The sequence below is a fragment of the Passer domesticus genome, chromosome 6, assembly GCF_036417665.1.
Source record: "Passer domesticus isolate bPasDom1 chromosome 6, bPasDom1.hap1, whole genome shotgun sequence".
Classification (NCBI taxonomy): Eukaryota; Metazoa; Chordata; class Aves; order Passeriformes; family Passeridae; genus Passer; species Passer domesticus.
The window spans coordinates 37,183,331-37,196,344 of record NC_087479.1 but is presented as its reverse complement, the minus strand read 5'-3'; the positions used below and the strand labels follow the sequence as shown (position 1 = coordinate 37,196,344).

The 13,014-nt window shown below is 47.2% G+C and overlaps 1 protein-coding gene across 5 annotated transcripts in view; it reads left to right on the top strand.

The window, feature by feature from the left end:
• The first annotated feature begins 22 nt into the window (after nucleotides 1–22).
• The window catches only part of MAPKBP1 (mitogen-activated protein kinase binding protein 1), a 95,386-nt gene continuing 82,394 nt past the window's right edge, over nucleotides 23–13,014 (top strand). For 2 of the 5 annotated variants that reach the window (XM_064424604.1, XM_064424600.1), the window contains exons 1-2: nucleotides 24–281; nucleotides 1,075–1,412. In XM_064424604.1, coding sequence (XP_064280674.1) covers nucleotides 1,296–1,412 — 117 coding nt within the window. In that variant the 5' untranslated portion in view covers nucleotides 24–281; nucleotides 1,075–1,295. Of the gene's footprint in view, nucleotides 282–402; nucleotides 536–1,074; nucleotides 1,413–13,014 lie in introns of those variants that run through there. The other 3 variants (XM_064424602.1, XM_064424603.1, XM_064424601.1) reach the window with 3 other exon arrangements.

The following is a 13,014-nucleotide window of genomic DNA, read 5'->3' as shown; positions in this document are numbered from 1 at the left end:
GCCGGGCCGGGCCGGGCCGGTCGCGGCGGCACGGGCGGGCGCGCTGCCCTGCGCTCCCGGGCTCGGCGGGCGGGTCCCGGCCTGGCCCCGGCGCCAGGCCCGCACCTGGCACTGCGGAGCCGCCCCCTCGCTGCCGCCCCCTCCCTGCCGCCGCCGCCCAGGGTACGGCCCCCGCCCCGCCCGCGGGGGCGGCCCGCGCCGCGGCCCCTCCTCGGGGCCGGCTGCATGGGCAGGCGCTGCGGGGCACCGCGGGCGCCGGGATCGCCGCTCCTGGGCGCCAGGTAGGAGAGGTTCAAGGCGGCGGGGCGGGGGGCGGAGGCGCGGCCCCTCACCCGCAGTGCTGCCGCCGCAGGGAGGAGGCTGCCGGCTGCGCTGGCTTGGACCGTTCTCTCTTCCTCCCTTCTGCCTCCCCTTCCCTCTGTCTCTCTCTTTCTTCCCCCCGCCCCCATTTTGCACAGAAGCCGGGAGGATAATTCACTGCAGGCTCTGACTGCATCACTCTTCCCCCCGGCCACCACGGGCTACTTCGGGAAAGGTGAAGGTGTTGGCCGGGGGTCTGCAGTCCTTGGCAGCAGCTATAGTGCCTCCTTGATTCACTTTAGAAATAGGGGTGGGGGGACGTGGAAACATCAAATGCCTTTATTATCTGGTGTCACACACTATGTAATTGTGTGGACTTAAAACAGAGATAGATTTGTGAGAGTTAAAAACTCCCTCGTGTGTATTCTCGGGGGTTTTCTGCGACTCGGCGTTTAATAGTCAAGTACAGCATTGTGCTTTCCAGGCTGTGAAGCACAAGGTGGAATGGACGTGTATGGAGCTAAAGCAAGGCATGGGAATTTTTGTCTTTGTCATAAGAGGATATTGAAGTGCAAAATCTAAATTTTGAATTTGGGCATTGGCTTAAATATGTTAATTGATACTAAATGAATGATAATTTGTGTAGAAACCTCTGAAAATAGTAATGCTGCCTCCATCCCTACAAGCGTTTGCATTTATATTTCTTGCAAAGCATGAGGCTAGAATTCAATTTACTGAATATCGTATTGACTCACGGAGCATCTTTCTGTTTAGATTGCTGCTGATTTGATCCTCTGGAATCTGCAAAAGGAAAGTCTGCCAGCCTCTGTGAATAGCTTTGCAGTGTAACAGGAGTGGAGTTCCCGAGCAGAATCGCTGAGAGATATGTGAATGCGTGGGAGCCCAGCTGAGCACATCGGTGTTTCTGCCCCAAACCTGGGCTCGTTCCCCAGGCACAGCCTGTGTGTGGGGTGAGCACCTCCGTGCACCTGGAGATGATGTCAGTCGAAGGGTCCACGATAACGAGTCGGATCAAAAATCTGCTTCGCTCCCCTTCCATTAAGCTGAGGAGAAGCAAGCCTGGGAACAAGCGAGAAGATATAGGCAGCAAGGTGAGTGCTGTGTGCTGCAGCAGCGTGCTTTAACTTTGTTGTCTAAGTTTCCATCTGTTCTGATAATGCTGCTTTGGGAGACTTGGTATAACTGTAGAGTGATGCAGAGGAACTAACTGATCCATGACTGGTCTGTCTTTTAGTTGGGATCTTGGATCTGCTGCAGATCCTTTCTGAAGCATTCTTTTTGCTTGCGTGATATAAACCCTGTTTGTATCAGAAAGCTTTTGGGATTTCCCACACAGTGGTGTGTGGAGTTGTTACAATGACTGACAGGAGAAATGCAGTGCTGCCTCTTCCTCCATGTTACCAGCTGCTAACCTGCATTACTGGGAGCTGAGGATACAGAAACACCTCTTGTGTGTAAGCAATTGCTCTCACCCTGCAAAGAAGAGTTCTGTGGGCATGTGGGAAAGGCAAGGATGATATGAAAAATGTGAAACATGTCTTGGAGGTATCTGTTCAGATAGTGTCTGTGTTCCACAGTTTGGGATGTGCTTTCCTCTGTGTGTCTCAGACCTCCTTTCCTTGGGGTTATCTTCTGTTGGGTATAATGCTTCTTAAAGTCCATCATTCTTCTTGGTGGTTTGAAGAATTCCTGACAGGCACTCACTGACTGGGAATTGACTGCTGTCATGAGGAGAGGATGACTTAAGCCTGGCTTCAGGGAGTGCAAGAGCTGGGTGGCATTACCTTGTGCTCACAGCAGGTGCCTCTGAGTCAGGGCACGTTGTTCTGTCCCTACCACTGATTCACCTGTAACCCTGGGCAAATCAATCAGCCTTTGTGTCCTCTGTCTCCATAAATAGAAAACCTAATCCCTCCCCTTTTGTGGAGACTTGCTAATAAATGAGAAATGCTTATAATACACATCTGACAAGTGTATTCATTGGTCTCAAAACAGTAATGCTTCAAAATTTCTGTCTTGAAGTGAAGAGTGTATGTAAAATTTCAGAGGAAGTAAATGACACTATACCTAAAAATGGTCTTTTCCCACCATGACATCCTGTTCTCAGAACTCTGGTTCAGGTCAGAGTTTCCCTTAGATGGCTCTTTAGTACCAAGGAACACAGTATTCTTCTCTTGCTAAGCAAGAGAAAAACCTTCCTGGCTTCCTCAAAGTTGTCCAGGGGAAAGTCTTTGGTGCTTGTGCTTGACCTCAGTGTGTGCATGTATGTCCATTTCATGCAGCCTGTGGACTGCCAGTGAAACATGCTTTGTTGGTGTTTGTTGGTCTGTATTCTGCAGTGGTTTCTACTGGAAGAGATAAAAGTCACTTGTACCCACCCGTATGGTGGGCATTTGATTTTGGCTCTGTGGTCTGCACACTTCTTTTCAGGGCTGGGACCTGCTGCTACATACCCTGGGTATTCGGTGGTACATGTTTCATTTTGCTTTCCTTACATGTGCCTTCTGGGAGAGCTCCATTTTATCCTTCATGCTGTCTCCCAGTGTGCAGCCAGGGCTGTCTGAACCCCTGAGGAGGGATAGCATGGATTCATTCTGCACCATCAAATTAGGGTTTCAGGGCTGGATTTTGTCTATCTTATTAGTGAGAACTGTTAGTCAGTGAGGTGCAAAGGAACTGATGGGGAGTTTGCTGGTAGAATCAGTTTGCTGGCAGAATCAGTTTGGCATTATGAGGAGTTAGGTGCAGGTCTTGGTTTCTGAAGTGATCTGCTCTGAATTAGCTCAGATGAGTTAGGGTCTGCCATCAGTGGGCCAGCTGGAGGGGGCAAGGTGAAAAGGAGTGGGCCCTTTATCAAAGATCTTACAGATGTTTGGTATCTGTGGAGACACTCCCTCTGCTACATGTGTGCTCCTCTGCTTTCCAAGGTGAGAAGCAGTTCTGTTTTCCTAAAATAGCAGAAACAGGTTTCAGTCTGCTATTTGGTGTGTGTGAAAACCCCTGGGATTAACGGTGACATCATACATATCACACCTGAAGGATCTTTTCTAACCTGCAGGAAGGAGTCTTTGAGGCATCTTTGTCTCTTGGACTTTGAGAAATAACTGCTCCAAGAGCTGTATGAAACTGGTCTGGTGAAAGCATGGAAGGGCCAATGAAGTTGGTCATCTCAGCTGGATGCTGCTTCATTACATGGGATGGAGCTGGACTATTGCCCTAAGTTAATGCCTGGAAGACGATATTGTGCTGTGCATGTGCTGTTGTAGGTGAAGACCCAGCCCACAACAGCCCTTTGACTCCCTCAATTTTTTATTGCAACCAGGTGCTCAATTTAAGGTGGACAAGCACCCTCAGTGGCACTGCTTAAACTTCCATGAACTGTGGTGATTTGGGTGTTTTCCCCTGCAGTGGGAAATGTCCTGGCTCTTTCCTAAAGAACCCTTTGGGCATGTGAGGCTTGCCAGGCTGTCTCAGCGGTTAGGGCCAGACCCCTGGGGCAGTTTTTATGCTGAAGAGAAGGCCTGTGAAATTGCCTCCTTTCAGTGAAGCAGCCGTGCACTGCTGGGCTGGCCGTGGGCAGTCTGTGGGAGGCTGGCTCTGCAGAGACCTGTTTGTGCATTGCTGTGGAAGGGGGAGTGTGGGTAAGTAGAGATGTTTTGCATGATGGCTACACAGGACATGCAATGTGTTACTTGGGATCTGTGCGAGAGAGAACTTGTTTTGTGACTTCTCCTAGGACTAATTTCTTGCTGCAATTAATGCATGGTTTTACTGTAGAGCTCCAGGAGATCTCTACAGAGGTAAAACTAAGGAGCCAATAGATTATCATGGACATTTAAAAAAAGGAAAAGGGGGGGAAGGTTTGGGAGCTCTAAGTAAAGCTTGTTGACAAATGGGATGTAGTGTTTGGTTTTGTTACTGCTTTTTGAAAACAGCTTTTGTTTAGTCCTGATTTTTGTTGCTGCCTGACTAGTTTTGTCTTTAGACTTTTTTCTTTGTTTCTTCTCATGTTCATGGCTTGAATCCAGTTTTGCTGTGCTTTCCAGATCTCTATTTTTTATGTTGAAGCAATATAAACCTAGAGTACTGTGACATAAGGCTAAGGCTTGTTGACTGTTGGGATTTGTAATGTATTGGTGTGGCGGTTGGAAGCTAAAATTTCCTCAGATAAGTTGATTGGCTTGCATTCAATTTCTAGAGGATTACTAGCCCTGCCAGAAATCCAGCCGTGCATCTGGTCACCGTGCTTGTGATTCCAGTAGAGACACAGGGTTAAAAGCTGGGCACTAAGTGCCTTTGAATCACCCTGCAGAGCAACACCATCAGGACAGAGGGGAAGCTCAGGCCTGACCCATCTCCCATGGTTAAAATGTCCTGGTTGCTGTAGTACCCTGCTCACAGAAGTAATGTACCTAAGCAAGTACAGTTCCTGCAGGGGTTGTTTGTATTGTTGAGCTCTACACTTGTAAATATAAACTTTTTTTTAACTGGTGTAGCAGTGCCTGTTCCAGGAGGGATGGTGTGTGTGGGTATCCTTAGTCAAATCAGATTGGGAACGTCAATGTAGAAACAAATTGCTACAAAACCTGCTACAGGCTTTCCCTGAAACAGGAAGCCAGTGAATCAAAGAAACATATTTGGAATTTGCTGCTGTTTTCTTTGATCTCTGCTGTTTTTCTAAGCCAGAAATACTTCAAGTTGTCTGTTTAAAAGAGTGCTTTGACTAAAACCTGGATGCCTCAGCAGGAAGTCATTCAGCAGAGAGCTGTTGTGTTGTGGTCTCTCCCCTCTCCATGTGGCATGCAAACATGGGCAGCTGGAGTGCCTGTTCCTGCCCCATGATGCTATGTTGGACTGGGTGGCTCTGCAAAACCTTCTTGAGAGCTTTTGTTCTGGAAATGAGCCCTGACTAAGTTGCTCCTAGTGGGACAGGGTTTCCTGTCCTCCTTTGGTGAGGCATGGTCTGTTCTTATAGCCAGCCAGTAGGAACAAGTACTTCTGTGTACTTCTGTGTCCTGCCAGTGAGCTTGCACAGATTTAAGAGGAAAGCAGATCCATGGAAGCTTCAGACTCGTCATGGCTTGTCATTCCCAACAAAGTTCTCCAGCTTCTTCATCCCCTGAGAAGCTGGAGGGCTCAGCAGGGACCACAGGCTGTCCTGGACACAGGAGAATAGAGTCATGTTTCTGGCCTGACTGCAGCTTCCTGCCTTCAGCACACAGTCCTTCTTGTTTGAAAATATCGTGGCATCCAACATGAATTGGTGCCAGACCATTGCTGGTCTTAACTGGATCAACTGAGAATTGCTGAACCTGAACTGTAACAGAACCAAAAACCAGACAGGTTTGGTTCACTGATATAAATGCATAAAAAATCATCACTTCTTATTAAATCACTTCAGGTGCAGCTGAGGCTTGTTGCAGATTGGGATTCTTTGTAAGTCCTTGGGAAGAACTTGGTTCTGCAGCAGCAGAATCTGCTGGGTTCCCAGGGAGCTGGATGTGGGGCTGAGCAGCCTGACTGTGAGGGTGAGTAGGGAGCAGCCTGTCTGATGCTGACATAAGCTTTTCTTTTGGCAGCATTTGGAAAGGTCTTCTACAAAATTACAGCGCTTTTGAGGAGCTAGTCAGTGCAGTATTGCCCCATTCACCCTTTTTGTTCCTCTGCAGTCTGAGCAGTGCTCAGCCCATCTCTGGGACCAGTGCAGCCAGGGGCACAGCTGAGGGAATGCCTGTAACCTTGGTCTGGATGTCTGCTACTGTGCCTGTTCTGCTTCAGCATCCATGAATATTGCTTGACCCCAGGTGGGGTATATCTAGGGATCTCTCTCACAGCTCTGCACTGCTCAGTCTAAATGCAGCCTATTGCTTCAAGAGCTTAGGGACTGCTGTTCAGACACAGAAAGGATTTCATGTCTGTCTCTGGTCAGGCTTGTAACAGTGTCCCTTAAAGCGCAGGACAATGACTGGTTGGGTTCTCCCTTGCACAGACACTGCATTTCAGTGGTATGTCTGTATTTTAGAGTCAGTGGAACAAGTGAGAGTGTCATAGCTTAGGGATTGAATGCTTCCCTGCTTGGTTCCCTTCTCTGGTCCCCCCTGTTCCATCCTTGGATATGTGGTGCTCAGGGTGCCCTCTGTGTTTGTGAATAGTTTAATACACAGCATTTTCTTGTTCCAGTCTTCAATCTGTGAATGATATGCCTTGTCCTGAAAATACAAGGTGATCTGGCTAGCTCTCTTGGTCTAAACATGAGTGTTAAATGTGACTTAGATTCACAGAGCATATCATAGCCAGAGTTTTTCTGTTGGTGAACTACAGTGCCAGTTGACTTTGAGTCTTGAAGTATAATGGATATAAAAGCATAAAACAATTCAACATAATTTGTTTTGTAGCCTGTTTTATGTGGTATCCATAAAACAGTGGTACTTTTTGCCAGTCTTGAGGCAAGAATGCTGGCAAGATCCATTCTTCTAGTCACCCCTAAGTCATGTGCTGTCTTGACTGTGAAAGACAGCAGGAAGACCTCTCCATGGCAGGGGGAGCATGATGATGTGCTGGGGTGAAGTCAGCATAAATAACACAAACCAGGTCATTTGCCTCTTGGGTTTTAATAGTTCTTGCTTCCTGTGGATGGTCGTACACTGCTTACCTGGATAACCTTTCAGAGCTGCTGTGGTCCTGCCTTGGATGTTGTTCTTCACCTCCTTTAGATGAGCTGGGTCCTCTGACAGGCCACAGGGGACCTGGCTAACCTGGCTGGAGAGGCTCATAAACAGGTTTCACACTGCTCTCCCTGCTGTGCTGGGTGAGCTGTGCACAGAATCCCCCCTTTTGTCCATGGGCTGTGAAGCGTGTAGTGTTTGCCAAAGACCTGGCTGGGATACTAAGATGGCAGAGTTCAGGGCTGTCCAGAGGCATTGCAGGTGGTACATTTGCTGCTTGCTAGTCAGAGCTGTTGTTCACTGTGGTGCTGAGGGGGCTGGTGGAGAAAGAAAGGCATCCTCAGACACTGTGGAAAGAGACCTCCTTCAGAGTGTACCATCTGTTTCACTAGCTGCATGCTCAGCTCTTCCTGTGGTGTATCACCTCATGTGTTTCAGAAGGGCAGAACAATTGAAGTGTTGGTTGGGACTCAGACCAGGCTGGGCCAGCATTTGATTTTCCATCGTTAAGGATCTGTAAGCACCTGTAAAATGACTTGTATATTATTTTACTGTCCTCTCTGTCTAGTGGAAAGTAACTGCAGGGCACCACCTCCATTTCTGGCTGAGAAAGTGGTGGTCAGCATTTTGATGGCCTGGAAAATTGAAGCATATATTTTGTTTCCTGTTGATAAGGTCTTGGGGAGAAATTGCTTGATTAGCCTTGGTACAATTTTCTCTGTGAGTGCAAGCAAACAACATATACTAGCTACTCTTTGGCTTTTTTCAAAGGTTTTGATGTTTGGTGCCAGGAATGGTGCTTACATGGCACTCAAACAGTGCTCAGCCCTGACATTAATGCTGAGTGATCCCAGCTAAAGGCTGAATAATTAACTATCACCAAGCCCAGTTTCAGTTACTTCAGGCCTGTGTTTGTGCCTGACATACCTGCCTCCGCATAGCTGGAAGTTTCTGAGGGCTCTGGTATGTGCTCAGCAGCAGGGTTGTGGCACGCTCGCTGCTCCGGTTCCCAGCTCCAGATGTGGGCTGGTCCCTGTGCCTGAAACCCTGCAGGCTCTGCTGAGGCTGTACCCACCAAAGAGTGGCTACTGCAATTCAGAAAACCCTCCTACTATTTTCCTTCACCACAGGGCTGCTTATCCTTGCCCTGAGCACGTTCGTGTGTTGTGCAAGGCAACTGAGGCCTGCAGCTGTTGTAATCAGCTGCACTGTGTGATCTGTATTCAAAAATATCAATGCAAAGGTGACTCGTTGCTAGTAGTTGTGTGACCACAGACTGCAGGAACATCCCATCTCTCTACCTTGCTTTGGTGAGCACTGGACAGGTGAGATAAAGTAGACCCAAACCAGAGGAGCTTCAGGCTTAAAAAACTAAAGGGATGGAGGGAATGGAACATGATTTTTCTATACAGACATGGTTCCAAACTCCCATAGGAAGTCTGAGGCAGACCTAGAAATTGAATCTTGATCCTCTAAGACCAAGTCCTAGCCTTAGTCACAAAGTCCAACCTCTTGGATATTACCAGGGATGTTTCTCACCTCTCCCATGCGAGGGGCACTTGTGTTCATTTAAGATTATTTGCTTAAAAGTCCACAAACTGTGCTGTTGTAAATGCTGACTTGGTCCCATTGTCACTAATGATTTCAGTAGCTCTGGTGATGATGACTTTCCAACAAGCTCAAGCAGATTAAGCACCATAAGAATTAGAGCTGTGGAAACCCCAGTAAGCCTTGTAAATTTGCTAGTGTCCCAGGAGACCAGTACTGTTGTTAGTTACTGTGAGGAAACTGATTGAAAATAGTACTGTAGAGGACTATGAACTGCTGGTGTATTCAGAGTTTCCAAGTCAATAGCAATAAAAGTCAGACCTGCTTGTTCTCCCAAATACAGTATTAAAATTCACAGTTGGTCAAGATAGCTAATGTGATATAACAACTAATAGGAGATTTCTTACCCAATGAAGCTTTAACAATGGCATTCCTTCAGTGCAGTGATGCTTCTTTAATTTCTGCATCTTCCTGACACTTTGCACAGTTAGTCTGAAATTTCTCTCATAATGGATCTAGAGAGACTCTTTTCTCAGGAAAAAGGTAGATTATCTGAGGTTGCATCATAGTAGAGAGTCATAACATTAACAAATGTCTTGAGAGTAGGCAGATCGAGGAGTTTCTGAAAGGAGAAAGCAACTATAAGGCAGTGCCCATGGATTCAAGGATATAGGGTTGTAAAGCTTTCTGCTCCTGTTTTTTCTTCCAAAGTAGGCACTGTGAAAAGCATTGCTGCCTCTGCAGAAACCCTTCCCTATTGACAGACAGGCCCAGCACAGGGTAGCTGTTTGAAGTGCCAGTATTGAAGTGTTAGCTACCTCTCCTGTGCTCAGAGTGGTAGCCTTTGAGGTCTCCCAAGGGCTTTGAAATTGGCTCCTCACCTTTGAGTAGCACATAAGGGGCTGCTTGCCTTTGAAGTCTTGTTTGTACTAGGGATGCTTTCATTTACAAAAAAAAAAAAAAAAGCACCATTGCTCAAGCCAGTCTTTGCACCAAAGGAGCTTGAGTTCATTGCACAGTTCCTAATGTAATTTAGATGCTGGAGGTGCTGAAACATTAAATAAGAGTGAGGGTGAAAGAAGTGTCTGCAAGACGTGTCTCCTCATTTGGTGGCAGGTCTTGGTGTTCAGAACTCACTGCGCTCTGTGCTTTGGCCATGGCCATGGTGTGACTGGAACCATGAGGGGATAGGGATGGTGTCAGAGGTATCCTGAGGGGGCAGGAGTGTCAGGGTGTACTTGGTTAAGCACTTGCCTGTGCTAAAAAGAATTAGCAAGCTGAGATCCAAAACCAAGCTGTCTTTATGGTAACACAGAATCAAAAGAGTCTATTGAATGACCCTGTCCCCACAGGGAAACAGGCTGTATCAGTGAAAGGACTTCTTTCTGCCAGTTATGTTTCATCAATACTAGTCTTTTCTGCAAGAGCTTTGTGTGGGCTAAGACTGATGTTTTTCATGCTCTTAACCAGTGCTTCTTTGCTGCTGAAATGTGTAAAGGTAGAGTGAACCTTGAAATAGAGCTGTGTAATTTTCTTTTAAAATGAAGTTAAAGTTTTTGGGTTCTGTGCTCTGCTCTTCAGACTGTCTCTTTCCCTCAGTGTAAAACAGACAGGGATACTTTTCCACTTTCTGCAAAGCGTCCCAGTGTCCAGGGCTTTAAAACAGCTGCATAACTCCTTGTGTTTGGCTTATCTCCCAGTGTTGAACTAGATATAGTGGTTCTGAGCACAGTTGTTTCAGACCTGCTTTGGGGGCATCATCCTTCTCAAGCAGCTGGGTCCAAAAGCATTGCTGACTGTAAACTGGAACTGACAAATTTGGTATCTGCTTTTTTTTTGCTTAAGCCCATCTTGTCCTAACTCATCTAGTTTTCTTGGACTGAATCATGGCCAGATAGGCTTTAGATATGGTTCTGTGTACCTTTCAAACTATGAGGGCTGGCAAGAGAGTGTTTGCACAGTGTGTGCCCCAAACTTTGCTGTGGGAGTGGTGGTTGAGTGAAATGGATACAAGATGACAGAAAGTGTTCTTAATGAAATGCATGAAAAAATACTTGAGTTTGTGGCAGGCCTCAGTGAATGTAGCTGTTTCTAGAAGCCTGAGCAGCTTTTGAGGCTGGAATTGGGATTCTACGGTCCTCTGCACTGGGAGGATAATCTTCCTCCCTGATAATCCGTGGTTCGTGCTGCCTGTCTCTGCAGGCTTCCCGAGCTGAGCTGTGGAGCTGTATTAACACGCAATCAGCAGCGTGAATAACTGGTGCTGGGGGAAGATGAGGGTGACAGGCAGCTTTCTTCAGCTTCCTTGCCACTGCCTGCTTTGGCTGTAACTCCTGAGAGAACAGGTCTCCTGCATCACCATTGTGGTGAGTGGCTTATGGACACTTGCTTTGTGAAGTTCTTGGCCATTTTGTGTAACAGGCTGCAAATAAGCTTTTTTATGTCTGAGACCTGCAAAAAATAGTTTTCTAATGGAGCCATCAGTGGAAAAATGAGTGTGGTGCTGGAGGAGAAGGTGCAGTGCCTGGAGTATCTCTGCTGTGTGTCGAAGCTGCTCCAGGCCCTTGGAATGAACATCTCTGCCCAGGAGTGTCAGTGTGTAAACACGGCTGTTAATAAAATGGCCAGGGGGCTGACTAATGAATTTCTGCATGGCCTGCTGGAGCTGGGGTGAGAGCCAGTGGGCTGCACAGCACCCAGGCCACAATTGCATGGCCTGGTCTGCCTGCCTAACAGCAACTTCACAGCTTCTGCCCTGGCTTCTTCCAGGTGCTGCAGCCTCCCGTGGCCGTGGACCTGCTGTGGTGTGCTTGGGAAGGGGCACTGTGACCCTGCCTATGGCTCTGTGGGTATCCCGTGCCTGGGGAGGGCCCTGCACTGCCTGGGCCCTGTGGCCCTTGGTAAGCCTGCAAAGCTTAGTTTAAACATATGCTTGGGAAAAGGAGACAGCCAAGCTCCCAGTCTATAATATAATAACCCTCTATAATATGCTTGGAGTCTGTGTTGTTCCAGACAGTGCCTGGACCTTCATGGTGGAACTCTGTGACCAAAGTTCTAGGCTGACCAGCAAGGCTGGGAAAGGCCATCAGGTTGCTGTGTGTAGTAACGTTGCCCTCCATGGCAGGGGATATAGTGCACTGGGTAGCTTCTGGCTTTGCGTATTTGCCAGGGAAACTGAATTGTCTCATTAGTTTGGAAAAATCTGCCTCTTTGGTGAAAGACAAGTCTTTTACAGAGAACTTTGTTACCTCTGAGGTTACGAGGGGTTGAGAAATACTGCTTGCTGTGGACAGTCATCTGATGTTCCCCTGGGAAAAGAAGAGTGCTTGCTGCAATAAGGCATTTAGTTTTGCTGTCAGTATTTTCCAGAGGTTTAAAATGATTGGGAACACTCATCACCTACTGCCTAAAGGTTTGTTGGCAAGCAAAATAATCTCTTTCTTTCTCCTCCTAGTTTTTTCTGGCACTTAGGGCCTGTTGTACTGGGAAGAGCAACCCGTCCCTCCTTAGCCGGCAGCCCTGGCTGAGGAGAGGAGGAGGCTGTGTAAAGAGTACTATAACTGTCCAGAGATGAGCTGGTATTCCTGCCCTGGGTTGAGGGGAGGGGCTTTGGAGGCCTGAAACATATTTGTGTAGCATTTGGGATTAGTTGAGTTGAGGAGCTCTCATACTGAGGACATGGCAGAACTATAAATCATTAGTGATCTCTGTAGCTGCAGAAGCAGTTAGGACAGAAAGAAGGGCTTAGAAACAAAATCCATCATAGAATGTCTAAGTGGGTGGTTTCCTTTGCTGGGGAGAGGGTCTTGTCTCTAGACAGCAGAGGGAATGCTGCCTGTGCATTGCAGTCATCGCTCTGGAAGAAGAATTTGCTTCCAGGTCTGCTGCCTGTGTTTTGTCCCTTGTCCTGCTTTCCCACTCTCTACTGTGATTTCATTTGGATGCTTTTCTCAGATCCCCAGAAAGGAAAGTACTGTAAAGAGCTGCCAAGCAGGGTTTTGCCTTGTAGAGTGTACTTAAATGCTGAGGCCTGGTTGGATGATGGTATGATTGTGTTTCTATTTTTCTGTGTATGTGTGTTTAATATGAAGACCATGCTCTGGTCTAGTTGAGTGTATGTTACTTTTCTTAGTGTGCCTGTTAGTACCATAACTTACAGCCCGCTCTTTTCCCCTGCTTGTAAAGTGGCGGTGGTATTATGTTGCAGCTGTAATGTACACAGTCTTACACAACTCTTTGTAGCTTTTTTAGAGTCATGATGACCTTGAAAGGCTTAAAAGAAAACTGAATGCAAACTCTGGCACCATTCCTGTGGGTGCTTCAGCATGTGCTTAATTTTGTGTGGTGAGGTAGTATGAGTGAGTGGTTCGTTTTACCCAGTGGATGTAAAGATAAGTGTCTCTGTGGCCGATTGCAAGATCAGAGTCTCTGTGTGATGATTCATTTAATGCACGTAACTGTATCTGTGTGCATGCCTTAT